At 32.6% G+C, this 23,347-nt stretch overlaps 3 protein-coding genes across 4 annotated transcripts; all 3 read right to left on the bottom strand.

Annotated features, from left to right (window-relative positions):
• Positions 1-177: 177 nt before the first annotated feature.
• Positions 178-6,122, bottom strand: LOC145574185 (nuclear transcription factor Y subunit A-1-like). Of its 2 annotated transcripts, none has more exons than XM_081631925.1 (7): positions 5,848-6,122; positions 4,022-4,329; positions 3,279-3,394; positions 3,095-3,166; positions 1,160-1,324; positions 926-1,052; positions 178-834 (listed from the first exon to the last, which is right to left on the bottom strand). In XM_081631925.1, exons 2-7 carry the CDS (start codon positions 4,275-4,277, stop codon positions 680-682), a joined length of 891 nt encoding a protein of 296 aa, XP_081488051.1. In that variant the 5' UTR covers positions 4,278-4,329; positions 5,848-6,122; the 3' UTR covers positions 178-679. The 2 variants fall into 2 exon arrangements, with proteins under 2 accessions (XP_081488051.1, XP_081488050.1); XM_081631924.1 differs by having other exon boundaries at positions 4,001-4,329; positions 5,848-6,119.
• Positions 6,123-11,615: 5,493 nt separating this feature from the next.
• On the bottom strand, positions 11,616-15,097 carry LOC145575883 (uncharacterized). The gene is made up of 3 exons (XM_081633679.1): positions 14,902-15,097; positions 14,277-14,740; positions 11,616-11,872 (listed from the first exon to the last, which is right to left on the bottom strand). The coding sequence occupies exons 2-3, from the start codon at positions 14,703-14,705 to the stop codon at positions 11,840-11,842; spliced, it is 462 nt and encodes a 153-aa protein (XP_081489805.1). The 5' UTR covers positions 14,706-14,740; positions 14,902-15,097; the 3' UTR covers positions 11,616-11,839.
• A 4,338-nt stretch (positions 15,098-19,435) lies between these two features.
• LOC145574184 (chaperonin-like RbcX protein 2, chloroplastic) lies at positions 19,436-22,785 on the bottom strand. Its single transcript, XM_081631923.1, has 5 exons — positions 22,038-22,785; positions 20,749-20,840; positions 20,097-20,154; positions 19,926-19,991; positions 19,436-19,811 (listed from the first exon to the last, which is right to left on the bottom strand). Exons 1-5 carry the CDS (start codon positions 22,365-22,367, stop codon positions 19,689-19,691), a joined length of 669 nt encoding a protein of 222 aa, XP_081488049.1. The 5' UTR covers positions 22,368-22,785; the 3' UTR covers positions 19,436-19,688.
• Between the last annotated feature and the right edge of the window lie 562 nt (positions 22,786-23,347).

Raw genomic sequence — 23,347 nt, 5'->3', positions numbered from 1 at the left:
ACAACGTGAAGGACTTGATCCACGCAAATCACAGTTAAACTTATATGGAGTAGCTTATTCGTAATCTCCTACTCTAATCTTCACCCTGAGCAGAGCAAAACAAACCAGCAAAAGCCCACTATTCAGCCATCTTTAATGCTACCAAAGTGCCAGTAAAACATGTACAGTGTTAGTCTCAAGTAGAAAGGTTAAACACAAAATCTCAGTAAACCTATTGTTCCAAACACTTTATGAGCTGTAGCCAGCCAAGAGTATAGTAATATCTCAAATACGAACCTAATAGCACCATAAACCTACCAACTATACAAAGTACTAAAATGAAGTAAAAGTCACCAAGATCGAACATAACGAACTACCAAATGATGATAACTTAGCCTCATTATCCTTCCTCACTAACCTAAAGCTCTGAACTACAGAAAAATAAAAACTACAAACTGTACATAATCCAGAGGGTATGCCGATAAACACAAAGGCCATCAAACTGCTAATTTGCTATCCAACTTTATCCTACTCTCCCTGACACCCACAAGCACTATTAACCAGCCAAGAATGATTTGCCGCTTGGCCATTTAAGGCCAAGAGAAGATCCAATCTGCCATAAAAAGATAAAGAGAAATAGGACATATACATCTTCTATCCAGGTAGTTGAATTCTCGACTCCCTCGCTATGCTCAAACTATCAGATGGCTAGTGCACATTGTGGAGCCTGGTCATTAGACATGCTGTTACCCCATTGCTGGTTCGACTGACCTTCCCCAGTTCTAGTTCCTCCTGAACCGTTGGACAGGTCAGCCCATTCTTCATGGGCCTCATGCGAATGGGACCCTCCTGCATCTGATTGTATACAGAAATTTTCCAAATGTCAAAAGAGAATAAAGGCAACATCCTGAAACTATCCAATGAAGATCAGACGAGTGATCAAAACCTGATGATTTATTTTTCTCATCAGCAGAGTGGCTAGAACCTTCAGCTTCACCCTTCTTCGCAAAACGTCCTCCTGTACCTCTAGCCCTTCTCAAAGCATGTTGGTGGCGAGACTCATGGAGATATGGCTACAGAAAAGGGAAAAAAACACACACACATTAAGGATTCAATGCATTCAAAGGTCACAAAAGAGAAAATTAGATACAAAGTCTACATGGATCAAGTATGCAATTACCTTTCGGATTTTAATAAGTTTCCTTTCCAGCTCAGCTTTAGCACGGACCTGCCTCCGTCTCAAGATTCCATGGTACTGCTTAGCATTAACATAAACAGGTTCTTGTGCCATCTCAAGAGGTAGAGGCATCCTAGGTTGATGCATCCCAAAAAACTGGGGAGGAACCTAATCATATCATTACATTAAAGGAAAGATTTAGTCACACAGGCACACGTCATTACCCGACTCGAGCCAAAAACAAACAGCATATCTTATTCATAAAACTAAAGGCCAAACAGATACTCCGTAGCAATGTTTTGGACGATTGACAACTGAAAGCATTTAAAGTTGATAGATGAAAGAGACTTCTAACATGAAAAACCTGTAAAACTGTAGACACAATCGCAAACACAACTGTCCTAGCTAGCTTTATCAACATTATACAATTGAATAACATCCAATCCATGTTTATTCAGAGGTCATTTCCCCCTCCCCTCTTAAAGCAATTACTGCTGATGGGAGAGCTGTCGAGTTAGAAGGTGGATAAAGCACATTACCACAGATAAAACTCATCCAAGATCATCAACTGGGAAGATAATATTACACTCGTAATTCCCTAGAAAAAGAACATTTTTTTCCCTTTTTTTTAAAATCCTAAAAGTCCTAAAACTTCCAATTTTCACAAATTGTAAGATTAAGGCGATTATCATAAACCTTAGGCTAACCACAAGCACTAAGACAAAGTGATGCTAGGACAGAACCTTAAGACATAAATCCAATCAGTAGTCTGGAGAACGCCACAACCCTGATAATCTTGTCAATAGAGCCATTCCAATAGCAGAATAAGCTATTTAATGCTTAAGTCTGCCAGCAAATAGTCATTTCAAAAATAATGCAAAAGTGTGCCAAAGCCTAGAGACTGTCAGTTCTCAAGCAACAAGCAAGCTTTCAGCGATGATCAGTTATTTTCTTTATTTAAGGAAATTGACATTTTAACAGTGACTACTTCTCGTAAATGAAGCAGAATGGAGGTCTATTATGACCATCTATAAAATGGAGGTGACTTCCAAGAGAAGGGAAAAATGGAGTTAGACAATTTAGAATCCTACTTACTCAGTGGTTATATGTGCAGGAGATTCTCCTCCGCAGACATGTTACCTGTTAAGAAGGATATGTATTGAGTCTCCTATTTCTGCTCCTATGCATAAATGTCGCAAATCTGCAAGCATTCTTTACTTTAAAGGTTCCAAGTCCAAAGCTGTGTGGAGCTAACTGCAGTTATGTCACTGTGTGTGGCCATGTGGGTCTAAATGAGCTTATGAGACTGCTAGAGAGTGGAAAGTGGTTTCAGAAAGGACTATGTACTGCTTGTAGAGAGAATGTCATTAAGCTAAATGCAGAATTATTCTTGCTGAAGAGCTGCAATTGAAGAAGTTTCTCATGCGCAGAGAACATATGCAGAAGAGCAGCAGTCATTTCAGAAAGTGATTACCAAGTAGCGAAAGCCATTTGCATATAAAGTGAATTAGATGGCCAATGGTCAGTGTCACTACTCTAGGGATCATCTGTTAGTAGCTACTAGTTCTTGGGGCGTAATGAGACGTTGCAGAGAGAATAATGTGGTAAGATGGTAGTTTAATGGGCTCCAGAACAAATTGATCTAATTAGACGGGGAAAAAAGGCGATACTTTCACATCATAGAGCTTCACATGGGAAAAAACAAACATACACCAGACAATAGGCAGACACACTAGACAACAAGAAGTTAAATTAACAACACAGCTATTAATTTATTTCTATGCATCCCTTTTCCTTTGACATTGATCTTGCCCTCAGAGCAATCACAAATTATGAACAAGTAACTGTAGGTTATGAAGGACATGAAAAATTCCTAGTGCACTCCCCACTTCCCCTATGACAAAAAATCACCAGTTATGAAATTATAAAGCGACCTACCAGGGGCTGAGATCCATAGGCAGCCATCATTCCTCCATAGTAGAGATCAGGATAAGGAGCTGACGCGCAGGCCTGCATATAGCAGTATAGTATTACAAAAATAGTTGGTTGTAATATATTCATATTTGCAGTAATCATCATTTGGCAAGTCTAGCAGTGTAAACAAAAAACATGTATCACTTACAATTGAGTGACCAACAAGTTCTAGCTGTGGATGCTGTGAATAGTAATCTGCACTTCCGAGAGACATACCAGACTCACCATATTGCGATTTCTGAAGATCGTGCCCACAGCTACCGTCTGAGGCAGGGAAAATAAACTGATTAGCATGGCGAAGAGAATCTTATATTGGTTCCTTATTAAAGCAAAAAAGTAAATTAAATTCCTACTTCGCATTCTAGTACAAGTCCAGCAAGTCTGCAACTCATGTACAAATCTTAAACTCTGCTAATGATTTACTGTTTACATACTACATACAGACACATGCCCATAAACACACACCCACCCCAGCCCTCAAATAATAAGGGGGGAAAATCAGAAAGCAAATAGAGTATGAGATACTTCTTCCAATTAATTATAAAGCACCGCATTATGAACACGCCATTATGTTGGCATAATGATACTCCCTCCATCCTTAAATAATAAGCCACATATAATTGAAGGTAAAGCCAAGGAATTGGATAGAACTATCATAATCATCCTAATTGAAAAACTTTGCATTATTACCATGCCATAGAGCCCACAAAGTACTCTTTTATTTAAGTTACCATCGGTTAAGACTAATATGGACAAGTTGTAAGTTTTGATCGACAAAATTTTAAAAGTGGACTATTATTAGACAATCCAAAATAGAAATGTTGCCTAATATCTAGAGAGGGAGGGAGTAACATATATGTGGAACAATACCTCGAGGGGTAGAAGTAGAACCTGTAGTTTCTGAGTCTTTGCTGGTCTCTTCTTCATCATCCCCCGCATTTGACAGTGACTGGTCATCTTTAGATCCCGACATCTCAACTGGATGGTTTAGCAATGTTGGTTTAGGAACACTTCCAACTGCATCAGTTAAAGGCAATGGACCATATCCAGCCCCTCGCCACCACTGATCAGAACAAGCTGCTGATGGTGGAGTATTAGTTTGGGAATTAGGCTCGGGTTGGCTTGCCAAAATAGATTTTGATGGCATGCTTCAGTTACACGCTTAAAAAGGCATCAATCTCAGATATTCAACTTTGAACCTGCAATGTGTTTAACCTAGATCAGCCTAGAGATTCTGCAAAAATAGCATCACAGAACCAATCATGTGATTTTAACATTGGAAAAATACAAGTCAAATCCTTAAGCTAAAAATTTCGAGCAAAGATCCTGTTTTCCAACTTTAAATTCTTCCAGTTACTGAAGTAATATTCTGCAAAAATAGCATCACAGAACCAATCATGTGATTTTAACATTGGAAAAAATACAATTCAAATTACTGAAGTAATCTACATAATTATTTACTCCCTCTCGAACTTACGTGTGTATTTCTATTAATCTCAGGATCTTAGGCCTATCACCTTTCCACATTTTAGCTTACATACTACGAATTATATGATTTCTCTAATTATCGTTTTTTTATTACTTGTATTAACAATAGTCATCTCCTCTTAATATAATTTTGCTGACATAACCTATCCACTAATCAAGAACAAGATCATACTCTCGGAGGTACAATAATATTATTGACCTAAAAGACTAAAACTAGTTCTCAGAAACATGATTAGCTGCTTTCCCTTTCCAGTCCTATCACCTCTGGCATTGAATTCTCAAAATTAATGAATTCACTGACTTCAAGTACTCTGGAGAGGCTTAAACCAGCTTCACAATCTATAAGCTCACTTCGAGCTTGACATAGGAATCAGCAGAATTCCAAACCAATTTGGAGTCATCAAATACTATAGATCCCCAAGTAACTAAAAACATATATCATCATCCCCTTCCAACACTTCAATTGAATTACAGTCTACCAAGATTGTCAAAAAAAAAACTAATTGCATGAAGCTGAAACACCCTTTTTCCTGGGCAAAAGTATGACAGGACGGTTCGTTATCTACTAGATCAATTGTCACATATCTTAGCAATCACCCGTCTCAACCCCTTTCTAAGAGAAAATTGAGAAAGATTTATGTCATCTTTGAGACTATCTATATCGCGATAACTCGATCACTGTATATGATCGGAGACTTTCTCCAATCAATATCTCTTTAGGTTGTTAAGAATTCAGGTAATTTAACATGCAGAGTGCCCCTGAATTTGGCAACCTTCAACACTTTGCCGCTGAGAGACCATAATTCACTCATAATTTTAGACAAAATAAATGCAACATTTATCAAACTAAAAGCTAATAAATTTATAATCATGATTTCAATAATCAATCCAAATCAATTTAAACAAAATCCCAACGCAAATCCCAACAACAATTGACAAACTAAACTTCCCCAAATTATCATAATCCAATCCCCTAGCTCAATCAACGATGAAAATCAAACAAACAGGATCACAAACAATTAATACAGAATTCTCAGAACAATTAAAACTTATAGATATCGGCATGCAGAAACCCTAACAACTCAAAATTAAATTACCCAATAAAAATTCGAAAAAAACCAAAATTCGCATCGAATTATATACACAAACACCAATTAAAACCTCAAAAAAGACGCTCGAACCTCAACAAATTCAAATCAGACCAATCGGAATACAAAAAAGATACTTACTTGGAAGAAAAATTCTCGCTTGGTGAAACAAAAGAGAATTAACAATAAGAACCCTAAAATTTTGAGAATTTCGAAAAATTGGGGGAAATTAAACTTTCAATTGAATATATCAAAATTAATTTGAAATTCCACCCAAAAATCAAATTGTTAAAATTTAATTTTGGGTAATTTTTTATTTTATTTTTTTTTAATTTTCTCTCTCTAAAATTTTTCTTTTTTTCTCCTCCAATCTTGTGAAGAAGGAAGTCGTAGCAAAGTCTTTCGTTGGGTAGTATTTTTTTCGTTTTTGTTTTTTAGTTTTTGAAAATAAATAAATAAAAAATAAAAAAATTGAGAGGAGGAAAATAAACGGGACGACAGCGCAACATAAGAAGAATGGTATAAGGACGACACGTTGAAGTGTTCCAGTGCTCTCGTGTTACTTCACTATACCTCTTCACTCTTACTACTCTCCCCTTTAGCCGCCACTAGTTTTCACTCTTTAAAAATAAAATTAAAAAAAAAAGAAAAAAAATCCTTACATTTGTCTAGGTTGGAATTTTGGGTCATTGCGAATTAACTAGAATATACCCATGTTAATGCTAGACCTGGTATTATTCATTATTGGGTAGGTTGGGTTATGATCAGTGAACGTGTATGTATGTCAATAACTAACGAATAAGATCAAAAGAGAGCCATATTTGATTGAGTCAAAGTGGGTCGAGTTAATGCTGTCTTTAGAATGTGTCTGTGTTAATACTAGACCTAGTTTTGGGGTATTGGTTAGATACGGTTATGGTCAGACCGGACAAGTCAGTGTACGTGTACGTCATTAGCTAACGGGTAAAATTAAAAGAGGGTTATATTTATTGGATCAAAACGGGTCAAGTCAATGCAGATTTTGGGCCTATAACTGGTTGTTAATGGGCGGCTAATAACGAGCAAATAAAACTGTAAACTGACATATATAGACAAAATTGAGTGTCTAAATACTTTAACTATGCATGTAATTTTAGTGTTACCATCATGCTCCAAAGTCTAAAGGCATTAGACTATAATACCATTTAGGGTATATTAGGGCTAAGACATTGAGGATGTGCAGCCTACCTACACGTTGAGGTGACTAAAATTGTGTATTTTGTGTAGTAGTCATGCTTGATAGGATGTGTGTATCTTGCATATTTAGATGCACAAATTAATTACTACCTCCGTTATATATTATTTACAATTTTGGGGTATTGTTTGTGAGATATAAAATATTCCAAAGTTGCAACTAATATGTAACGGAGGTAGTTATAAAAATATGAATGTAACTTAAAATTTAGAATATGGGATATGATTGTATTTGTATAAGTTGCAAGTGATTTCATTTTGTAGATTAGTATACCGATATATATGTAATATTAAGAACACAAAGCCTATCTATTTGTTTTATTGTGAGATCACAATGATTTTGACCAAAATTTGAGTTGGAATGTGGAAAAAAAAAATACCAATAAACTATATGAATTTTAGGACAATAGTGATAACTCCACAAAAAATGATGTATTGCATTGCTCAAGTCTCCAAAGTAACCCTATCAAGTAAATCGATTTATGTATTTGTATAGTTGTGTTTAGCATTTCATGTCACGAAAAAATGTGGCATAAATAATAGGCAAAATGGTCAAATTCAGCTATTTTAAATTAGTGAATTGATGAACTATGTTGACGCAATCCACTGCTAAAGAAGTAAATATCAAAGGTTTTGTTAAGAAATGACATCAACAACTGACCAAAAATATAAAATCCAAGAACTAGTGTATACAAACTTTTTCTCAAACCTTAAAACCTAATTCAGGAATATTTGCATAAACTTCTAGAGTTCTAGGAAAACGTGTTGCTATGTAAGAGCAGCTTTTGGGAGTCCAAAATATAGCAAGTCCAATATTTAAGGCCCATATACCAATACACATTGTCTGCAAGCATAGGACTTGATATGCGAGTTCATTTGAGATAATGCTATAAAGAATACTTATGTATAATACTCAACCTAAAGGCCTGTTTGTTTAGCTTAATTTCAGTTTAATTAAATTTAATTAACTTTGGTTTTAATTAGTTTAGTTCAATTCAATTTCTAATTTCTTTCTCTCATAAACAATTTATTAAGATCTATTCAATTCAATTCAATTCAGTCCCAATCAAATAAGTTCAATCAGTTATTTTCAGTGAATCGGAACAGGCTCTAAGACTTTCAAATTTTTGTTTAATCTTCAATTGATCATTTTCTTTATAAAGTGATATGTTGAAGGGTTCAAACAAGGTGGGACCGTGGAACGGATCGGGGTACTTGTAATGAGCAATACGTGATAATAGCACCTGATATATAAAAACTATGGGTAAAATTAGTATTGTAAATTACAATAACACCTCATCGTTAATATAATGATCTTGATCATTGCATTTGGTCTGTACAGCGACATTAATATCTTTGAATCCTTCACTAGTAGTCTAGTGTCAAACTCAATTAATTATTTAATTTGCTTTATTGATTTATTATACGAATTGAAGTGAAAGGTTCGCTTAATTATTAACCCTTTTTTTTAGGAAATTATTAATCCTTTTAAATTAATTTGCTTTATTGATTTTTTTTTTTTTTTTTTTTTACGTAGTAGTAAGTAAGATGGTTTGGCTTTGTGAGATATCTATGCTAGAAACAAAAACAGAAAATAATGCATGAGTTGAAAATTCAAAGAGAAAGGGATTGTGTGTGTGTGTATATATATATATATATATATATATATATATATATATATATATATATATATCACATGAACTCATTAAATGCAACATGTATAATGGCATCTAAATTTACTAACTCACAAAAAAAAAAAAAAAAAAAAAACCTTAAAATAAAATAATAAATAAATAAAATTGGATACATCATAAAAGATTAAAATCTAGGCAGAAGCATAATTACATGTCAAACTTGTATTGTGTTGTGTTGTTACTCCATTTATTTCAAAATAACAATAAAAAAAATCTCTAATTTGATCGGCATATTTGCCAATAAAGAACGTTGCTCTGACCAATAACCTACCTCTTCAATTATGAACATGATTGAATTATAAACGGTTGATATCGCAAACCATACATTAAAACGATTATGACAAGTGTCCACATAACTATATTATTCTCTGTATATTTAATTTAATCTTATGTATTAGTAGTAATGAGGTCAAAGTGAAGTCTGTGAATAAAGTAAAACATTCAATTTGAAAAAACTAATTTTTTCCCCGAATAAGTATATGTGCGATTAACTTTTGCCAACCCTAATAAGAACAAACAAATACCCCAAAAGGAAAAACACATCGAAGGAGGGAAAACTGAAGAAGTGCTGCCCAAACTTTTATTACAACAGTAGTTAAGCTAGTAATGGTGTTTTGACCCAAAAGCCAAAGTATTACTAGAAGGAGCAAAGAGAACCTCGGATTCTAGAAAAGCTTTGATGAGTTTCCTATGACACATACTTCATTTAATTAACTCAATTTTAAAGAAAAAAGAAGCATTTGCTTTGATATAATACATATATATATTTTCACGTACGTTATATCATTGGAATTATAAAAGGAATTCATCAACTTTAGCAAAAAGACACCAATCCAAATGCAATTTATTTTTTTTAATTGATTCCTTCCTATGAACATATTTTGTCAACCCTCATTCCGAGAAACCACTTACATTTTTTTCAACTTAATTTATGTCCATTTGTGACAATCAAGTGTACTATTACACGAATTAACAGTAATTAATATGTATGTAATTACTTCACGTAAACTTCCTTGATTTTATTATGAAAAAAAAGGATTCCCTACTTTTATATATGTCGTGTGTCCTTATCTACTTGATAATAGTTCAATGTGTTGGTTTATTTACATACCATGCACACTCAAGTATTATATAGACTAAGAATTTGCATCTTATACCTCACATTACCATTTTTTTTTTTTTTTTTTATTTTTTTTTTTTTTTTTTTTTTTTTTATAAAACGATACCTCATATGAGTTATATCACTTAGTATCAAGCATTGACGAGTATTTATGCATAATGATGCTTCGTTTATGAGTTTATCTCAAAACCTTGCAATTGTTTATATGTGAATCGTTTTATACTAGAGAAGATACAAATTAAATACAATATTGATTTAGTCTAATCTATAGCAGGTTTAGTAGAGGAGGTTAATCTTCCTTTACTTGTAAGTTTAGGAGAACATAATTTGTTTGTAACGGGACCAATCGTGCCCCCTTCTTGGGTTGTTTACCTACACCAACTCACGTTTCCCCTTAAAAAAATTATTAACACCTCCATTTGTTGATAACATGTTGTTATATATTATTAAAAAATCTAATGGAAATAAAAAATGAACTTAGTCGAGTCAAATTACTTTTGGGACATTTCTGTGCCGCAAACAATTTGCTAATGGTAAGTATACAATCCTAAATAGTAATTAGAACTAATTACGTAGTATATATGTTGTAATGGATAAATTAAGACTTATGGTGGTGTTCCTGACAAATGCTAGTGAAAGTGATCAATATACATATTTAAAGCTAGAATCAAAGTTTAAAACTTTAGCTAATCTTTTGAACTCTTAATATCGAGGACTGAAACATACAAGGCCAACATAAGTACATGTAAATTAATTATCTTTAATAGGTCACATATTATCGGCCCTAACTTTGAGAATGATTGTGATTTTGGCCTTGGTAATTTGATTTCGATTAAAAGGAAAACAAAAGCAAAAGATGAACTACAAAGATATGTCATTTCCGTTCAATAATAAAACGTTTTAGTTCATTTATGCAATCTTTATTAGTAGACATAAATGTAACTAAAAGCATGAGAGAACCCCATTACATAGTTTTAAAAAGAAAATCTTTTCTAGTAGAGGACCATCAAAGATACAAATCTAAGAAAAAAAATAATAATTAGATTTGTCTTACATATTATAAGGCATTGAAGCTCCTTAATCAAGGCTTATTTGGCCAGGTTTATTGGATAGTTATCTATGATTAAGGGCTTAATTGGCCAGCTTATATTGTAGTAGACAGACTAAGCTAATAAGATAAGTCTAAACCAAATGAGTTATGCTCTGTGTATAGAAAAGAAAGTAGAATAATAAACTAAGCTGAGTTAAATTGAATTGAATTAAACTGAAGTAGAATAATACTAAGTCGAGCTTAACTAATTTGAAGATCATTCCAAATAAAAGTGCAGGACCTTGTCTATTGATCCTGTAGAATAATACTAAGTCAAGCTTCACTTAATGTCCGATCCACGAACCCTCATTACAAAATGCTAAACTAAAGCCATACTTGTATATCGACGTATCATGTGAGGAAGTCTAAAGGGATATTGTTATGTATATGTATGTGTTGGTATATAATAACAAGGGTAGAATATTAAGTTAGTATAACAATAAAAGGTGATGAGATCACATTTTGTCACTTTAATTTATAAATTTTAGTATACTACTCTAGTCATTTTAGTACCATTACAAGTTTACAACCATTTCTAATATCATTACACTATCAATGGTACGATTTTATAACCGAATAGTATAGATACTAGCTTCAAAAGTATACCATTGTAGCAACCTTAAGTACCATCATAATCATTTATAGACTAAATATATAGTATCATTTCACTATAAATTGTACATTTCACAATTCAATAATACTAATGTTAACCTTTAAAATATTTACAAATCTGCCTTGTTGTGTAACAACAACAAATACATAACTACTTTCACTCAGTCTCTCTACACGATTGGACAAACAAAAAAGGAAATACAAGTACTCTATATTTACATTAGTGCCAGAATTGGCAGGCAACTGCCTAGTTTAAAGGAATCTAAGGCAAGGAAACTCATGTCATAATCAAAAAGTTATTAAGTCACTTGATCAGTGAACATTGCCTCCCCTTATAAACACAAGTTAATTTTCTGAGCATATGCAAAGAATAGAACCCCAAATTTATTGCCAGTTAATGTCACTCTGCTGCTTACCCTGCATACAATCAGGAAATTCACCCCCTTATCTTCAACACATAATAATAATATAAAAATATATTTATATAAATAATAATTAAAAACATAAAAAATAAATACAAAGTAATACAAAGTCTAAATAAAATAAACAGTGCATCTTGTATATACAAGAACAAAGTAACCCTTAAAACAGAAACTGAGTAACCCCTGTAACATTGATCGAGTAACCCTTATAACAATGACGTAGTAACCCTATAATATTAATGAAGTAATCTCTGAACACGTAACTATAACCCTTATAATACTTACGAGTACAAAATAACACTTATAATAGTTGGCCACACGGTGTGACTAGTTACATTTTAGATCGTATATTGAAAATAAATAAAAATGAAATTGGTTGATTTGAGTGGAAAAAGGACGGTATTTCTTGAGATTCCCTACTAACAAGGACAATGATCACAACCCGCACGAGCCACTCTCTTCCTTGGATTCCCTTCTAATTGATGGCTATCTCTGACTCAGACACCACCCTACTTAATTATTATAATAATATCAAACCATATTATATAATTGTGATACATATAAAAACTTTATATTATCACATTATCTTTATGTATTATGTATTGTACTATATCTAATTATGGAGTGGAGTAGTTCATAACATCAAGACCAATTATTCATGTCTATTATGTTTATGTCCCACGCGTTAATTAAAGTATAATGGAATTATTCTAATTATTTTGATTTTTTCCCTTTTCCTTCCCCAACTACTCCCATGAAAAATAAAAATAGGGAAATATTGTATATTATATGTATATGCGGTTAATATGGATTACATGATCTTTTCAAATCATGTTGTTTTTTTTGGGTAATTTGAATATTTTACTTATATGATCATTTCTTCACAGATTGATAAAAAATCAGCATACATGATGCATCATACACGCAATAAATTCCTAATTTATTATTCCCTCGTCGAGGTATGAATCAACGTGATACCTACACATGTTAACATAAACTATAATTCTCTAAAATGCATATGACAATTTACTGCGAATTGACGGTCACAATCAAATCTAACATTAACTTTTTTTTAATTGTTGATTAATCAACCATGAAAGAATTGGTTGGTTCATTAGTTAAGTCATTAGTCTTTCTTGTGGACCATTTTTAAACCTTCCATAGATAAAAATAAAAAATGCAATCAACTCGTGTGGGGATCGACTTAAAGCTGCGAAATGATATTGATACGTATGTGCTGATGAATTGAGCACACAAAAGTGGAATTTCTTGACTTGGTCACTTTTTGTGGAATGTGGAAGCCTTTTTATTATTGATCAAAAAAGACAATAGAATTAACATAGAATATAGAATATCGAACCATTATATTTATGGTAGAATATTGCAATATTGCATGGTAGACCAATTCACATTCATAATTTTGCCAATTTATCATCATTTCCTTTGTATTTGAACTTGAATAATCATTTGAACATTATATTTTCGACATGACAGTAAAATTTCATTTTAGAGTAAGTTTAGCTGATTTTTACAGAACTGCAAAGATTATTGCTCAAATAAACAAACCACAAACGCTTAATCTGTTACCAAAAAAAAGGCTAATTACCAGTCATACATAGAGATAAAAGAGGTAATTAAGGGATGTAATTACGACCATTAATTGGTGTAATTTGTGGTAGTAGTATCTTTTAAATGAATTGGCATCATTTGGTACCAAAGTTAGCTTTATTATTGCCCAATATAATCAAAAATAATATTCCACCAACCAAATTGGACTGCTATATTAAAGTAAAGTAGGAAAATAAAAAGGAAATACATAATAAGATTTTAATTAGGAGCATACATATTAATAAAACGCGTATGGGCGGCACAAAGAAAATTCAAAAGCATTTTGCTTTCTTTGATTAGACCACATTATAGAAAATTAACTAAAAAAACACAAAAATTAAAAAATATACAATTTCACACCATAAAAATTAAAAATTTATACAGTAAGATAAGATTCCTTCTTTTTCATCACTAGGAAATAATTCTACTAAAAACCAAATTATGATTACCAAACAAACCTCATGCTTGATTTATCATTTGGTCAGTGAGATTGTGACCTCTTTCACCATTAACTTATATTTCAAAAAAAAAAAAAAAAAAAAAAAAAAAAAAAAAACCTAACTATGAAATGTTAATAAAAACTTCCCAGCATTTTTTTTAATTAAAAAAAAAACCCTTTACCTAAAAGGGTTTTTACTAAAAACCTCATTCACACTATTACTCTTCAAAAAAAAAAAAAAAAAAAAAAACTAATAACTAATTAAAAATAAAACACGCTAAATATGCTATTAGTTATAATTAATTTTTTTTGAAAATTTTTTGATTTTGAAAAAAAGGGGGAAAATTCAAACCTTGATATCTCTGATAGGAGTAGCAAACATGAAGAATTTGTCTAAATCAGGATGAGCAAAAAAAGTGATTGGCCTCCTTTTTTGAAATAAACAAGTACTATTTCTTGGCTTCTTTGGTGCTGGTGGACAAGTTGTTATCTCTGGTATCTTATACTTCTCTGATTTTGGTGTTGTGCACAAATCACCAGTACCACCATTTGATGAGCTATTATTATTACTTTTGTTGTTGTTGGTCCTTTGATGGTCATCTTCCTGGTTGTTGAAACACGAAACCGATTCGACACGATTATTATTTTCCTTTGATTTCTTGGGTGGTTTTTGGCTATGTAGCAATGATAGTTGCTCCTTCTTGTATATGCTTCTTGTGATAATCTTCCTTGTTGTTGGTGTTGATATTTGGGTTCTTCTTCTACTTGTTGTTGGTGCCATTATTTCTTTTGATAGGTTTTTGTTTTTGGGAGAAACTGAAACATATACAAATTATAAAATCAAATGATTTATTCAATTACATAAATAAGAAAGTAAAGAAGAAAAAAAATTACTTTAATTTTTTTAAAATGATTTTTTATAGAAATGACATTTTCTTGAAAGATGAGAAATATGACTAGTTCTTTAGGGGACATACCTTTTGTTGTAAACTAAAATTCGTTTATTTTCTCAGAAAATTCTTGATGATGAAGACTTAACATCACTTGTAGAAGCAAAGATACATTAAAGAAGGGTTTTATGATCAGGACTTTTGTAAGGAGGAGAGAGAAAGTGCGTGTATGAGAGAGAAAGAGGAGGCAATAGGAGAGAAAAAAGAGGTGTGAAGAGAGAATTTAGGTTTATACTAGAGTACTAATTTGTCCCTATATTTATCTCTTTATGTATTTTTTTTTTAATTTTTTTTTTTTGGGTAATTATCAAATTGGATTTTACCACTTGTACTTTTTAAACCTTGTATTTACTTATTTAGAGATATTTTGTCGATAAAGCTCGATAAATTTTTGTGAAACGATGTCATTGTTAACTTGTTATCGACTGAATTGCGAAGTTTTTTTATTTTTATCCAAGCTAATTTAAGACATGTTTTCTACGGCTTAATTTCAGTTCAGTTTCTATTTTTCTTCTTTCATAAATAATTCAGTTTAGCTCAATTCAATAAATCAGAACAGACCTTATTCATTATTATTCCATAGTTATTTTAAGTATAGCTTCTAATAAGTGGTAAACTAATGTTACTAATCGCCTTAAAGTAGAGAGGACCTAATTAAGGGCTGTTCACTTCAGCTTATTTCATTTCAGTTCAGTTCAGTTCAGCGCAGTTCTAATCAGTTCAGTTCAGTTCAGTTCAGCTTCTAATTTTCTTCTCTCATTAAATATTTAATTCAGTTCTAATCAGTTCAGTTCAGTTAAGCTCCAATCAGTTCAGTTCAATAACTGTGAACAGACCCTTAGTTCAATAATTATTTAGGACATTGCTTAGCTTAGTGAATAAAATATGTAGTTCATATGAACAAAAATCAATGTATTATTGGCAGTATTAATGAATTATCGACATTATGTCACCACAACCGCTAATAATCTTCCAACAATGCCTCTCATTACTGTTTGTACGTCTAAACGAAAATAATTGTTTCTACCTATTACAATTACTTTACCAAAAGTACCTTTTTTGTTAATCAACAAAGTACCGTAGCTTATTTTATCTATCGTTACATTGATAGCTAACCTGTATGTAACCACTACTAATTGACAACTACTCGCTACTCTAATAATTATCCAGCCCGTTATTCAATAGCCAAAAGATACTTGCTACCACGTACTAGTTTAATCAAATAATTAAGGTCATTATGGCGGGGTTAATGGTAAGTGGTGGAGGTAGCTTATATTGAAAAACTAAAATTGTTTGCTTTGGATAATTAAAGGTAGTCATAGGTTTTTTTTTCCCACATATGATATTTTACCAAATGCTTTTACTTGATTATTCATCTTCGCAACAATTATAACCACAACTAACAATTACCTCTACAGCTATATTTCATCGAACATGCATGGCCTGACCTAAGTCATACATAAGTTATTATTTGACCCATTAAGACAATTATATTAAAATAATCTATCTTTCACAGATTTTTATAAATCGGCTAAAACTTATTTGTGATAAGGGAGATTTTTTATTGCCTTATCCGTGATGCGACCAACTTTGCATTGATGCGGGATAGAAAAGAGAATCAAAGATTAAGTAGCTTGATTTCAAAAATATCTTGAATGAAAGTTGGGTTGTGTATCAAATTGGATCTTTTAGAATATATAAATAATAGTTAGAGGTTAGTTCATTTCTTCCAAGCTTGGATTCAAGCTGATCAATTTTGGCAATTTGTAGTGAATTCTATTCAGTTTTAGAGAGGTACGTACATGCATATTATCTTCATTCTTTATAATTCTTTTTCTTTTTATTTCTCATAACTTGTTTTTTGTATAATTTTGTACCTCACACTAGTTAGGCGCTATTCTTTTTGGTTTATATAATTAATTCATGTTCAATGTGATATTGTAGTACTCATGTTAAAATTTTGGTTCAATTCACAAGTAAATTTCAATAACATTTCTTCGTTCTTGAATTTTGGATTGAAATTTTATATGCACTAGGGTTTGTTGAAATTTGGGTTTTTTTTGCTATAACATGGGATAGCATGTTAAAAATGAACTAGTTGATCATGATGAGTTTGTGTAAAATATTGTTTATATGTAGTTTGACTATATATGCTTTTGTTTAGGTATTATGAATTTTGGACACGACGCATGAATGGTCATCCGATTCCCCAAATCTGAACTTTGAGGGAGTGAGTGAAGCCCACCCTTTGTTCTCTATTGAACAAATTCTTGTCATGGAGCTTTTTCCTAAGCTAGATTGTCCTACCTCCCATAACATTAGCCAGACTTGTAGCTTCTTCAAAAGCATTTGGAAACACAAGGACATCATTCTGCCATGCATTGCTCTACGTCAGTTGATTGGCTGACTTTCTTGATGGCTTTCCATTGCTTTATGGGAAGGATATGTTCCAAGTTGTTGATGAAGATGAGAGCAATGGGAAGACAACTACCAATGAAGAGGGTGAGAAGACCACAATGAAGAACATTTTTTTTTTTTGAAACAAATCAATTCATTAATAAAAAGCCATCCGGCATCTACAAATGAAATCTAAATTAACAAAAACATAAAATTGAATCAAACTAGGGTTTCCTTCATCAAAGCTACGATCGTTGAAAAGATCTTGCACTGTGATATATCTCTTGCACACGTCGCTGGAATATACAGCCTTTTCGAAGAGACGGTCTAACGATTTGTGGTAGCCGTAAGGATGATTTTCATCTGATTCGCTTGAACGCATTCGAAAACTTGACAACCGTTGCGATCCCGAACAAATCTTTACCAAGGAACTGACAATAGGGAAAAAGATGATTACTTTTTTGATAAACCCTAACACACAAACAAACCCTAAACGCAAACAAATAACTAAACTAACAAAAAGTAACGATTCCACCATAAGGAGACACTCCACCATAGGGAGACGGACAAATATCTACACTAGTGTAGGTTTATTGAAATCTAAAATGCAAAAACTAAAGAAAATTAAGGGAAAAGGGTCGAAAATAGTCTATTTCCGGCCTAAACGGGCAAAATTTTGGGAAACCCTAAAAAAGAGGAGAGAAGAGAAGAGGAGAGACGAGAGAGATCAACTAATAATATACGACAATGAAGAACATGAATGAAGTTGGAATAATTAGGTTTTTTTTTTCTTTAGTAGCGTAATTGTATAGGGTGGATGATGACCCTTGAAGTTTAGTATTTTTATCATGCATGGTTACAAGTCTCCAGTGATATATTTGGTTAGTTGTGTAACGAAGGAAGTTGGTGGCAATAAAGGTTTTTTTTTTTTTTTTTTTAATAATTTTTTGTATTTATAATTGTAAATAAAGATGACTTTGGGCTGGATTGGGCCAGAGATCAAACCCGTGGACTTTAGGATTGCATAGGCCCGACCCACCACTAATGGGCTGGGCTTAATTTTGAAAAGTAAGGCCTATGGGTCTAGAGGGCTGGGTTGACCTATGGGCTGGTACAAGGGCCAATCTAAGGGTTGGCACCGTGGCGCGCCATGTGCCGCACGCGAGCTTCTTTTTTCAAAAGAAAAGGAAATGGCTAGATATTATTGAACCAAAGCTCAACCCGTTACAGGCCATTAAAACAGATTTTCATAATTACTGCAATTACTAAATAAAACCATAAAATCTTTCCTACATTCTTAGATTGTTTTGCAAACAAACCGATTTCTTTTTCAACTCACCATTTTCTACCAAAGTCACATGTGACTTGCCTTTGTTTCTCATTAGACACTTTAACTATTGTTGATAAATGTACCAGTCATAAAAATATTATTATATTCTTGTTAATGTGGAATATCCTTTAGTGAAGGGTATAACCTCCAAAATATAAGACATAGTTTAGCGTGACTCTAACAGCCTAAAAAAAGTAATTATAGCGAGATAAATTTCCCCAATCAGTACTAATGTCAATGATCACAAGGGAATATAAAAGAATATTTTTTATTTTTTATTTTTTTATTTTTTAAAAAGAAAACCACATAAATTACGCATATGAGCTTTATTTGAAGAAGAAAATATATTAAGGGCCTGTTCTGATTAACTGAATAGAGCTGAACTGAACTAAACTGAACTTATTGCAGCTAAATTGAACTAAATATTTTATGAGAGAAAGAAATTAAGAATTAAACTAAACTGAACTGAATTTATTAGAGCTGAGCTGAACTGAAAATAAGCTGAAGAGAACAGGCCCTAAGAGCTTAACTTTTTAATTACTTAACATTTTTTTTTTTTTTTTTTTTTTTTTTTTTTTTTAAGAAACAGTGAACTACTTAACTTTATACTCTAATAGAGGAATGTTCCAAATTAATATCGTGTAGTCATGTACTGCCACCTTTTTTACTAAAAAATAAATAAATTAGCATGACTATAAACGGCATAATTTACGGATTTTATGCATCCCCCTAATCAGGAAGAAACGACTTTTTTCAATATTTTGTTTTGGTCAAAAGTAACTAAAATCAGAAGAAATTAACTAATTAGGACATCATTCTTGTTTGAAGCTCTGATCAAACAAGAAAGAGTAAAACATCATTTGGTTTAGTAATTGATAACAATATACTTCACATCTAATAAAGTGAAGATCAGAATGAAAATTCTTACAATTAATAGCCTAAAATAACCAATACTATGTACAAAAGCAAGCATCAATCTACAAAAAGCACCATAGTATTGTTCATCTTAATCTTTAGATGAAGACTTCAGGACACACTGAACAAGACAGCCGAAAAGTAGTGAAAAATAGATACCCTCGAATGCATGTTAACCAATCTTTTCTGTGTTTGTGTCATCTGAAGGCCATATAATGGTCTCCAATAGCCTTTCCCGCATCAACTCCAAGTTTTCATCTGATATGAATTGATATATTTCACCGTGGTCACATTTCTGCATCAAAATGTCAGGAAGATTATGGGGTTAAAAAAAAAAAATATCCAAACAATTTTACTTGGACTTGCATGTAAATTGATACCAAGAAAAAAAGGAGAGTTGCTAGCACACCTTAATCCATTTTCCATACAAATGAAGGCGTGTTACCATTATTCTTTCTGCAAGTTCTTGTTTTTCCTGTCAATTACAAGAGTTAGTATGTTGAGTTATCCCTTGGTTCTTGGTCCCTTATTTTGGGAGGGATTCACAATTGAATGTAAAAGCATGGCTTCAGAAACTTACTTTCCCTAGGTTACGGATGAACACCTTCCCATCTCCAGGTTTGTTAGCAACGAGAAAACTGCATTGACAAAACCCAAGTTCATGAAGCTGAAATACTGCAGTTCATTCAATTCATGCAACTGAGAATATTTTTGAAAACTTAGAGCATTTATCAGATGCTCGGTTGAAATGGTGCACATGATATACATTTGATAGGAGTTATCTGTCATCGATCTAGAACATTAACAGGATTCACAGAATGTAAATAACTAAATACAGAGCATAAAAAAAGATGCATCTTACAAAGAATCATCATATTTTTAGCTCTATGACCACTCTAAAGTTTGAACTTATACTTGATTTTAATCCAACAACATACATAATCAAACAGGAGCCCCATTATGTTTTGAGCTCTAAAATTTAAACTCCTCATGCTTGATTTTCCAAGCTTTCATTTTGTTTGTCACAAGTGTTGTTTTTCAGGTCACAAAAGAGGTAGAAATGTCATGAAGACTCTAAAACACTAACCTATAAAATAGGCCACTAGAAGTTAACAGTTTTGAGCCAGCCAAGTTAATTCTTACTTCTCCAGAGCAATAGTATTTAGTAAAAAAAGAAGTGCAAGGTATACAAATAAGTAAAAACTGTAAAAGATAATCAATTGCCTACTTACTTATACAGCCACGTATATTGAGTGGGATTCATTTCGTAAAGCTGGTTTAAAACAGTCCTTGTAGCTTTGTAAGTAAAATAGTTGAGTAATTGCTGCAAGCAAAATTGAGCAAGATATCTTCATCAAATAAACGTTGACTTAGAAGAAGAGACAATATCGTTAGTCATCAACATAAAAAAGTTTTGTAGAGTTCTCTAAGTTTTGTAGAGTTCTCTAGTTTAACAGGACTGCAGTAGCATGTTGTATAATGAAATTTACGTAAAGCAGAAAAAAAAAATGATCAAATAAGTCGCCATTGTTTACTGCCCATCATGGAGCCAAAAAATTGATCAAGTTAAAATGGTTCTTCACATCTTTTTTATTATGTAGTACAATATAGTAAATAGCTCCATGGCTGTATCCACATCCATTAATGTTTCATTTAGGGACACAGCTCCATGAGAATGGTTTATGTAAATTAAAGTACTTGTTTCTATCCAAGAGCTACCTCCTCCATTTGAAACAGGAGTTAAGGAAAATCCAAATGTCGATGAGACAGACTTAAGAAACAAGTTTACATCAGGTAGCAAGTTTTCCCCTAGCAACATGACTTTGAAATAAGACTCCCTAAACATTTGTGACAGCGTCTTGAATATAAACAAATTTACAACCTGCTCAGATAAGTTACGGAGAGTAGCATGAACCTATGGAAGCATGCACATATATCACATTCCTAAGAACTACAGCCAACACTACAGGTCCACGATGATATGCATTCACTCAAAAAACTAGGAATCAGAGAAGATTTTAGCATAGCAAACTTTTATTTATTTTTTCAATTAATATTTTTGAGGCATGTAAAAGAAGGGTAAGACTTATATATTCATATTGCTTTAGCTCTCAATGCAACAAAATCTTAACATAGTCATGTGAAGAACAAACCACAATTAATCCTGGAATTCACCAAGATCTGTAAACTCTATTGTTACCAATGCATACATCAGTACAATTAACTTATAATCATATAACTGAAGATATAGTCCACTTTGCAGTGTCGACCACCATAGTTCAATTCAATATGATTATCAACAAACTAAAACAATTCATTAGTCATATAGCTGATTATATAAGTCCAATTTGCAGCAAAATTCAATACAATACTTGTATAATTCAACAACAGTAAACAATTCATTAAACTAAATCCACTTGGTACTTTGGTAGCTTTAATGATGAAATCTAAAATAATATGAACATCAATTAACTTAAATATTCAATATAATCAATGACAAATTCCCAAATAAAGATGTTACCGTCTTGACGTCCTCGAAATTGTCCTCATACTGTCCTCCAAGTTCACTGACAATCACAGGGCTTCTGACTTTCCTTTGTTTTGTTGAGCTCCTCTTATTCACAATACCCAAAAATTCTTTCCCTGAGTCAACAAAAGAGCTACTGAGCTCCAATGACCCAATCTGCCTATTCTTTGATTGCTTTTTACCCATCGATTTCCTGCCTAACCCGACATCTCCACCACTCTTGAGATTCATACTAGATGAATTCATGGTTTCCAAACAAATACAAGGGCAAGTATGCGAAGAATCAATAACAGGGGAAGTCAGTAAAGAGAAAGATCCCACCATTATTCTCACAAACAAAACCCAACCCTCCTAAAAACACACGAAAATAACAACACCCAGATAATCAAAATCTCAAAATTCCAATGAAATGAACAAATGAGATTCTCAGGGGAATTTTAACAAACAGTTGGTGGGCATTCAAAAAGGCAGAAATTTCAGAATTTTAATCCAAAAGATGCATGAACTGGGACTTAAAGGGGGTTTGTAAACGAAGAAACGTGCTTGGAGAATAAGATTTGGAAGAGAATTGAATGTACAGGAAGCAAAGATGTGATTTTTTTTTGTGAAAATTCAAACAAAAGTGATGACCAGAGAATATTATGAGGTCCAAATCTTTCCAAAGATGTAGGGTTTTTACTTATTTTGGAAGACCAAAGAAAAAAAGGTTGATGTTAGTTAAGCAGTTTTCCCACACTTACAATTTGTGTTCACCTGGACGGTTAAGAGGATTCCAACGTTGTGGGGGTTGTTTTAGGGTAAAGCAACGTGTAAGTATTGAGTTTTTGAGTTCAAAGGTACTTGCATTTTACGTGTTAAAACTGTTCTTAATTTACTTGAACGACAACATTTGTTCAAATGGTTCAAACTTTGTGCTTTTACATTACAGGAGTAGGTTCATTTTCACTTAATTGGTCAAATCGGCATAAAATTACGGATTTGATATTTACGGTGCAAATTACTTCCTTCGTTTTAATATGATGTGCATCGAGTTCCCTTTCTTATAATTATCTTTATTGCTTTATTTAGGTACTCTCTTAGTTTTACCTTACTCTTAAAGTGGGGGTTTTATAAGTGAGTTTTTAATAATGTTTTTATTATTTTCTTAGTAGTAGTTATGGGACCTTGGTCTTCCAAAGTTGTGTTAATTAGTTAGTGTGCTATCTTGGTTCATTAATTAATTATTGCTCCGTAGGAATTTTATCTAGTTTGCTTGCGGAGCAAGTAACTCAACTTTTTGTTATAAAATATCCTCCCAAAATAAT

This window comes from Chenopodium album, chromosome 13, assembly GCF_948465745.1.
Source record: "Chenopodium album chromosome 13, dcCheAlbu1.1, whole genome shotgun sequence".
NCBI lineage: Eukaryota > Viridiplantae > Streptophyta > Magnoliopsida > Caryophyllales > Amaranthaceae > Chenopodium > Chenopodium album.
The sequence above is the reverse complement of the archived record's forward strand: the minus strand, read 5'-3'. Positions and strand labels throughout refer to the sequence as shown.